The 9589-nt window shown below is 34.5% G+C and overlaps 1 protein-coding gene across 1 annotated transcript; it reads left to right on the plus strand.

The window, feature by feature from the left end:
* Window positions 1-2718: 2718 nt before the first annotated feature.
* Window positions 2719-7456, plus strand: LOC141388762 (DDB1- and CUL4-associated factor 10 homolog). The gene is made up of 6 exons (XM_073959003.1): window positions 2719-3413; window positions 3507-3620; window positions 4573-4942; window positions 5008-5163; window positions 5236-5530; window positions 5892-7456. The coding sequence occupies exons 1-6, from the start codon at window positions 3235-3237 to the stop codon at window positions 6731-6733; spliced, it is 1956 nt and encodes a 651-aa protein (XP_073815104.1). The 5' UTR covers window positions 2719-3234; the 3' UTR covers window positions 6734-7456.
* The last annotated feature ends 2133 nt before the right edge of the window (window positions 7457-9589 follow it).

Here is a 9589-nt window from a genome sequence, read left to right on the forward strand (position 1 = left end):
CTCCCAGTACAATATATAGAAACTATTCACACTTGTTACAGACAAATTTTCACGCCATCTTTAGTATCGGCATGTCGTTATATTTTCTGATGAGACTAAAATTATGCTGTACTATCACGATGGGTCTCAATAAGTATTGCGAAAACCCCTTTACAGCCATGGAAAACAAAAATTTAATACATACCGTAAAGTTCTGAAAACTGTTATTTATGGTATGGGGCTGTATACCAAGCAGTGACGTTGGTAACATCCAGATTTTGGAGGAAACATTGACAGAGGAAGTTTATTTAGATGTTTTGAAACATGATTTAACCAAAAGCGTCAAGAAATTTAGGCCTGTTGGCCCTGAAAATTCAAACAAATTGCAATATAAGTACTACCAAGACAACGCCCCTAAGCATAAATCTAATTTATGTAGGACTTGTTTGTAAAGGCCTGCGTACATAAGCTGCCTTGCCTGCTTAACTTGCTTACTTCTGATAAAAGAATAAAAAAGAAAAGGGCAACCCAGTTCGAAATTTCCTCGGCCTTCTTTATTCTTTTATTTTTATTATGTCAAAAATGAAGCAGGAAAGCAAGGCAATCAGGCATGGCAGCTTATGTACGCAGGCCTTTATACAATTGTACCAATTGTACCAAGATATTAGCCCCATCGACAATTCATGGGTACACCTGACGGAAAAAGTAGGGAATAGGCCGCCCACTAACCTGGGGGACTAAATAAAATGCAATAAAGAAGAATGGCAAAAAGTTCCATTGGAATATGACATTCCGAAACTTATTTATTAAATTCAGATACGTTTACAAGCTGTTTTTGATGCCAAAGGTGGGCATACGAAATATTAGAACCAACTTTTCCAAAAATACCGTAAAAGACTGAAAAGTTGTACATTTTGCAATTCTTTAGTTGACAGTGCAAATAATGAGTTGTTTTCATTTTTGTTAATTTTAAGAAAATGTTTAGTGAAATTTAGCTGTTTTTTTATTTTATTATATTAAAAAACATCTGTAAGAATTATACTGTTAACAAAAATATCAAAAATTATATTTATTTATATCAATAAAATGATGTTTTATTTCAAATTTTGTAATAATTTTGGTTTTGCAATAATTAAGTTGACTAACTGTATTTACAATTTGTCCACAATGTGCTAGCGCAATATGTCGATGGTCAGACTAGCAAGGTTTCATGAAACCAATTTCGTTAAAGTTTCTTTTCAAATTTCGTTAATGTCCACACACATTAACGTGAAATTTAAGATCTTTGCGTGTCCTCTTTATTTTACCATTCGCGTTTGTTGTGTTTCTCATACCAATAAAAACAAAAAAAAAAAAAAGACATAAATAAACCAAAAAACAACACAAAATAATTAACATTAATAATTAAATTAATATTAATAGTTAAATTTTCACTATTTCATTTATTAAATGTTTTTACTAAATATATTTATGGTTGTTTTGTTGTTAACGTTTGCTTGAGGAAATAAAAATGAAAGAAAATTGAAGAAAAACGAAGAACAAGAAGAGGCAACACCACAAACACAGAAAACCATGTACATGGGTTTCACTACTTTATACCCCTCGCCTATAAACTTGACGTCGCCATGTTGAAATCGTGCTAGTCTGACCATCGACTCAGTAAAATCCTTTCTCTCCGCTTATTTACACTGAATTTTGCCAAAGCAGCACAAGAGAAAATAGAAAAAAAATCCCTTCAGAGAGAGATGGCAGAAGAAGTTAGTCAGACTAGTCGGACAGAGTTCGGACCGAAGTCGATCAGACGCGTCGGAAAAAACTTCCGATTTTTAGCAGACGCGTCGGACGTCCGACATTGTGTTTGCTGGGTAATGAGTGGGGGCCTTTAGTTGCTTCTTGCACAGCATGATACACAGGTAGCCGCATCGGCAATTGTTGGCAACATAAGATGTCAATTCAATGCAATTGACACATTATGTTACCATCAGCTGGCATGATAATGCTACCTGTATTATTGTACCATGTTGCACAGGTTCTGGAACACAAAGACGTATAGCAATAAAGACCCGAACAAATGCATTTTCCAAAAACATATGCTAATAGTTCCACATTTTGGTTACAGATGGCTACACAACACACTGGAATTGATAACAGCAATGCCAATCGTTTTTGATTCCCATTTCTCGCGGCAGAAAACATTAACGTCGTGTTTTGTGGCTGAAATTTATTTCTTTTCTTTTTTTATTGTTCATTCAATGAAAAAATCAAAAGCGAATGCCGTCAAACTTGAGTTTTAATGTTTTTCTTGTCAATATTCCAATGACTAACAGTTTTCGTTTAACAGAATGTTGCTATGACATCGTAGCAACAGAGGTTAACTCCCTCTACAGTTAATTTTTAACAATTGAATTTTCCTATCTTGTAATATTGACATCTTTGGTGGAACAGAGCAATAGGTTTCCATAGTCCATATTTACATTAGGCAATTTTCCTTGCTGTAGTAAATAAAATAAATAAAAAATCGGCTTAATGCTTGGTTTACATTTACGAAATCCACTCGATTTCAACTGTCAAATCCATAGGTTAAACGTCAAATGAAATCCAGATGAGATTTCATTTGACGTTTGAGCTATGGAATTGACAGTTAAAATCGAGTGGATTTCGTAAATGTAAACTTAGCATAAGACGGGTTTACACGCGCACGCCCGATTTTTCGGGAAGTATGGACTACATCTAGACGATATATATATTTTTGTGATCAGGGCAACGAGACCTACCTGTGGTAAAAATTTCAAAAAAAATCGAGTGTGCGCTCGTATTCCCGTCTTGTTCCAAAAAATCAACTTTGCGCCTTTTTGTTTATATTTCACGGGGCGAATTCAACAGCAAATTTACATTTTGACAGCTAAATCAGCTGGTTGTCGACGACCTCATACACAACAGACAATCGTGATTTCACTTTTCGGTGTGTTTCGCTGCAGAAAACAAATTGCACAAAATAAAAAATAATAAATTCTTCAATAATCCTTGAAATAATTTATTTATTGTTTGCTCGATTAACCGTTAAAACGGTAAACAATAGACACGCAATATTGCGAACAACCAGCAAAACAACGAACAGACATTTTGACTGTTTCAGAGTAACTAACTAAAAGTTCTAAACAACACTAGCTATTCCAGCCGGTCAAGCGAAGTACTTGAAAGTGTAGTTTTTACCCATTCCAAGGACTAAGAACACAAGTGGTGCTTTCTTTAAGAATGAGCCTTCACAGATGGCTATATCGGAGAGAATATGGCCTGAGACACATGCGTGGTGATTTTGATAATGTAATGAATTTAGTCTATGGATCGCTGACAGATTTTGAACACTGGAACGATGGAGCAAATCAAACATCAGACTATGGAGCAGTTTTCAATTTGGAATTTTCACCCAAAGGGTTAATATTTTTCCATTCTCAGCATATAAAAGATTGATTTGATTAGTGAAAAATTATCCTTGTTTTCATTTCATACATTTCCAACATATGCAGTAATGTCTTGGTAGCTGCCTGTGAAAAGAAGTCTATACTATTTTTTGATACGGTAACGCAGAGGCAGACATATCACATCAAGGATGCCCATAACGATAATGTAAATTGCATTAAGTAAGTTTAAAATATTGTTATTGTTGTTCCTCAGCACAAAAAATGGCAATTCCCATCCATCTATTGGTATTTAATTTATTTATGCTCATGCAAAAACCTAGCCATGATCGGTTTCAAAAACCACTATACTTTCGTTTGTAACAATTTAAAGAGGAATTAAATACCTTCAGCTGCGGTGACAAAGTCTTAAACACACGAGAAACTATTGCAAAAAAGACTTCTCCAACAATGGAGTCAAACGCGGCACAAGTATTTGTGTGTTCCTCACCGATCTGGAGAATGTAAAAGGTAGAAGTTGTCTGCATTTTATAACCACATAGAAGAACAACATTTACCTAATACTCACAAAATTATCAAATGTGCAACCAATGAACTCTTTCACATAGGGAGAAATGTGATCACGACATCTAACATGAAAAACACAGCGCATAACTTTATTAAACAGAAGTTTTAAGTTACGTAGGACAAAACCCCAACTACCCCCAAAAACCTCAACACAATACACAAAATGAGGCATTATGAGTGCATGAACCAATTGAATCCTTATGTTCTTAGGCAGAACTAAATCCGAACAATATAACTTCCTTAAAATGAAGTTTACCTTGGACACTTAAGAATTAACTAAAGCACTATCGAGAAACAAACCAAAACATTTCATAAAGCTTACAACATTTATGGACGTTCTATAAATGGAAACATTTATTGAATCATCCTGCGTGTTCCTGAAGAACATCGCTTTAGTTTTTTGTGTATTAATTGAGAGTCCATTGCAAGGCAACCAATTAACTAACATATTAACATTAAAATCAATCGACGACTGCAAAACATCCATGAACACATATTCTCGTATACGATAAAGACTCTTCCCCTGACGCCTTAGGACTCCCAATTCCCTCCTTGTCTCAGATTGTAATTAATTATTTTTTAAATAACTTGCTAATTGTTTAAACAGATTTCTCGATGAACGTATGTTTGCAACGTGTTCCGATGATACAACAGTTGCTCTATGGGACTTAAGATATCTAAAGAAGAAAGTTCGTAGTTTACATGGACATTCGAATTGGGTGAAAAATATTGAATATTCACACAAGGACAATCTATTGGTCACATCTGGATTTGATGGAAGCATATTTACGTGGGACATTAATTCACACACAGAACAGGGTCTTATATATCAAAAGGTCTTCCATACAAGCGGATTAATGCGTTGCCGTATATCACCAGATTGTACAAAACTTGTAATTTGTTCGACTGGCGGTTATCTAATGATAATACATCATTTAGACTTAACCTCATTACACAAGGACTTGAATGGATTTAGGGTAAGTTTGGGAAATTTTAAGAAACCCCATTTTAAAACTTTTTCTCATAATTTGATTGTTCTTAGCCTAGCATATATCGTTTAATGCAAATGGGTCATCAGTATATACCACAAGCGGCCAAATTTGATCATGTATTCTCAAAGAAACAAAAGAAAAATCGTGTTGAATTGGTAACCGATTTTCCGGAAGAAAATGATGCTGAAGTAGTTTTAGCTTTACAAGTAATATTAAATATTTCATACTAAGATTAATAGTATTTTAACATACATTTTTTATTTCTCTTTTCCTTCTAGATCCATCCCTTAGGTCATTCAATACTTAGTCGCAACATAAGCTATGATGAAAAGACTGAATGGTCATGTATCCACGATATTAACGAAGAGCCAACTGATATTACAGAATATGTACAAGAAGAACATCAAAGTTCAAAACGAAAACGTAAATTAGTTTGTGAGAGTGATGATGAATCCCAAAGTGGTATGGGTGGTGGTGGCGGCGGCGATGAAAGCGGAGATTCCACAGATGATTTACTCTTCAGTATAAATCGTCGACAAAGAGTGTTAAGATCACGCCTGCCGGGAAGGGGAGGTAAGTGGGGACGTAGGTATATATACACTTATAGAAGTTACGAGTCGTGGAGAACCCAAAAATGGAAATATATTTTTTTTTAAATATTGAGGTTTATTCTGAAAGAGAAGGTGAAAACTCACGGGGAGTTTTTATTTAGAATAGTCCCCATTTTATTCAAACAACACATTAAAATAATGCTCTTACATTTTTGGGAAAAGCGAAAGTTATCAACTCATGTGAATTTTTAATGATAAGGTATATAAGGTAAATCTGGCGCTTAGAACTTTGCCATCTTAAGAATGTGCTTTCGGTGGTTTTTGTCGTTCTTTTTATGTAAAACATCGCTTCAATTTAATTGCCTCTACTTCTATTTTTACAGCACCACCACCTCCGCCTCCAACCCTACCATCATCCTCTTCAAGTTCCTCAAATGCAAATTCAGCCTCCAATAGTCAACAACAGCAATCACCAGCAGCAGCCGCAGCAGCTAATCAAACATTTGTTCCAGATATCTGGGCAGCGGAGGTTACCGTACAGGAACGTGCAATACGTCAAAATCGAGCCCGTAATTCAAATGCTGTTACCGGTTATAATTACGTTTACGCCATTAGTAGTGGTGTTCTACCAGCAATAGCTGCCTCAGCATCCTCAAATCGAGGCGGCAGCAGCAGCGGAGGCAATGATAGTACAAACAATCGTTTATCCGAATCAACGTCAAGAAGATCTGGTGGACGTTCATATCGTTCAGATGCAGCAAACTCCACAGACGGTAGTAGTACATCCAGCAGTGATTCACCACCCTATTTACCACTGGGTCGTATACGTGTTCGTCCCTTAATCATACCCCTCAAACGTAATAATTACAATAATCGAGAGAGAAAAATTTTCGAAAATCCCAAAAAGCTAATGTATTACATTCAGGAACCGAACAAAGGCAAGGGATTCATTAAAGAGCCCAGTTTTTCGGCTGATGGTCGTGTTGTGTGTTCACCATACGACAATGGTGTGCGATTGCTAGGCTACACGAAAACCAGTTCAGAATATCCACAACACTTTCAGGAAATAGAAACAATCAAACAAAAGCCACGGCAGTTGTGTGTTTTAAAAGAGTTGAAATGCCATGATGACAAGGTACTTAGCACTAAATTCAGTCCAACAGAGCCATTGCTGGCAACAGGTTGTAAAAGTGGAAAGGTGGTTTGGTATCATCCAGTTTTATAAATTATAATACATTGGCAGCATTCTTCATATGTAACAATTTCTTTTTACAGTTTATACATAAATCATCATATTTATTGTTTTTTATTTCAGTATTTTATTATTTTTGAAAAAAGGAACACAATGAAAGAAAATTACCAACTAAACAAAAGAATAAAATCAAATATTTCTATGTATATAATTGTATTTAAAGATCATCTAACATGGTTATTGGCAACCTCAACACTCTCAATTGTTAAACCATTTTTTTTTATAAAAAAAGAAAAACTTATTGATTTGAATTTTTAATTGTAGACTAAGAAAAATAGAAACAAAACTGAAACTAAGTTTAGCAATATGAACTAAATACTTTTTTATATATTTTAGTGTTTACCTTAATTATTATTATTTGTACTTTGCACACAAATCATAAAAAATGTTTTTCAAATCTTTTAAATCTGCCCATATTTGCATAGTAATTGTACAATTACTGTATGCTACTATTGCCTTGCGATGTTTTTTCTGTTTTGTAATTGGTGCAATTTAAATGAATAATTAAGGTAATGCTGCGTTATGATTCTAAAATGAAAAATTTATATATTTTTACTGTATGTATAAATTACAATTTTATAAAACCTGCCCCTCAAGAAAATCTTTTGAAATTGATTTTCAATACGTATATAATAACAATAATAATAATAATGAGTACATTAATTCCATATTAATAAAAATAAAAGAGTTACAAAATATTATGCAATGTATTTTTTAAACATATAATTGGAAGGAAGTCGCTATAAAACGTTTTGAAAGTGTTGGAGTCTATAAACGAGTCACAGCAACAAACGTGGATTTTTTATAGAAAATTTCCAGAGGACATTCACAGCAGTAAACTTAAAGACATTTTCTGGAGGACATTTACAGCAATAAACGTGGATTTTTTAAAGAAATTTTCTAGAGGACACACTTGTTTTTAAAATTTAAAAATAACAATTCTGTGATTAAGCTGGTCTTACTTTAAAAATAAGAAGTAAAAACACACATCACAACAAGTGAAGCCAAGTGAATCTAAAAATAAATTCGCAACAATAAACTTGGATTTTTTAAAAGTAATTTTCTAGAGGACTTTCACAGCACAACCGTGGATTTTTTTAAAGAAAATTTCTGGGGGACATTCACAGCAATAAGCAGGAATTTTAAATTTTCTAGAGGACATTCATTTTCGGCCCAGATTGGCTGTAATTTGGCATTTTTTGTAGAGTTGTCTTGTAATTTGGCATTTTTTGTAGAGTTGTTGTTTAGGTATAGCCCCTTCAGGAATTTTATAGTTTTTACTTAACACAATTTTCTTGTTCAATCTCATACGACTCTTTGTGAAATACGAATTATAGCGGTCGATTATGGATAGCAACTCAACTGTAGTTGCATTGCCATATAAGAAATCATACAATTAAAATAACTGAAACGACAGAAATTTTTGTCAAATCCATTCAATGTCAGTGATTTGAACCTTGTAAATTGTAATTGTAAACAAGTAAGAAAAGCGATAAGTTCGGTCGGGCCGAACTTTTTATACCCTCCACCACAAATTTCAGCCATTTCGGTGGATTAATGTGGCCACAACCTTCAAAATACCGAAATTCGGAAGGTACCGTTCTATGGGGGCTATATGATGGCGTGGACCTATACCTACAAATTTCTGGGGGAAAGTTTTATACGCCTATAGAAGACTAAATACCAAATTTCAGCCATATCGGTGTGATAATGAGGCTAAAACGTTCAAAATATCGAAAATCGGGAGATATTGTATTATGGGGGCTATATCAACACGTGGACCTATATAAACATTTTATGGTAGAAATGTTTCTTAGCCTCTGGAAACACAAAATACAAAGTTACAAGCGATTCTTTGGTCAAATGGGTCTAATACATTCAAAATATATTAAAATGACGCGTACTTTATAAGGGGTCTTATGTGGGGACTATACCAAAACGTGGACCTATATAACCCAACTTTGGTAGGAATGTTTTCTGGCCTCTGAAGACACAAAATACCAAATTACAACCAATTCTGTGGTCAAATGGGTCTAATACATTCAAAATATATTAAAACGACGCGTACTTTATATGGGGCCTTATATGGGGGCTATACCAAAACGTGGACCTATATAACCCAACTTTGGTAGGAATATTTTTTGGCCTCTGGAGACACAAAGTACCAAATTACAATCAATTCGGTGGTAAAATGGGCCAAATATCTTAAAAATTCCTTAAAACGACGACGCGTCACGCGTCATTTTGTATGGGGGCTATACGAAAGCGTGGACCTACATAGCCCGCTTTCAATATCAAAAGTCCTACGTAAATATAACATATTTTCCCAAAATTTCATCAACCTACGTCAATCCGTTCGGACGCTAGAGTGATTTCCACAGACGGACGGACATGGCTATATCGATGTAGAATTGCACGCTGATCAAGAATATATATACTTTGTGGGGTCTACAATGATTATTTCGAGTAGTTACAAACGTAGTGACAAACTTAATATACCCCCATCCTATGGTGGAGGGTATAAAAAGTATGAATTCCATAAAGAAATGGAAATTTCTATTTTTAAGGGGTCGATTATCGATAGCAATTATCGTTGAGTGGAGTTGTCAGTTGTCAAAATTATTTTATGTATGGCAACCTTCAACTGAAATTGCGAATCTCAGTTGACGAACCGGCTATTTTTTGTGTATCAAAAATATGGTGAAAATAACAATAAAACAACAGTTTGAAATATTAATTGATAAATTGAGTGCAAATCCAATGTGCACATGGGTTCCATCTATACAGCCGGCAACGCCAGGGAATTTCGTTTTTGAATAAAAATGATTT

This window comes from Musca autumnalis, unplaced genomic scaffold, assembly GCF_047663935.1.
Source record: "Musca autumnalis isolate F117 unplaced genomic scaffold, ASM4766393v1 scaffold_1, whole genome shotgun sequence".
NCBI lineage: Eukaryota > Metazoa > Arthropoda > Insecta > Diptera > Muscidae > Musca > Musca autumnalis.

Coding starts and splice junctions, on each gene's coding strand:
- LOC141388762 (XM_073959003.1), top strand. CDS start 3,235: ATGAGCCTTCACAGATGGCTATATCGGAGAGAATATGGCCTGAGACAC. Junction 4,943..5,007: donor AGGACTTGAATGGATTTAGG/GTAAGTTTGGGA, acceptor GATTGTTCTTAG/CCTAGCATATATCGTTTAAT. Junction 5,164..5,235: donor AAGTAGTTTTAGCTTTACAA/GTAATATTAAAT, acceptor TTTTCCTTCTAG/ATCCATCCCTTAGGTCATTC.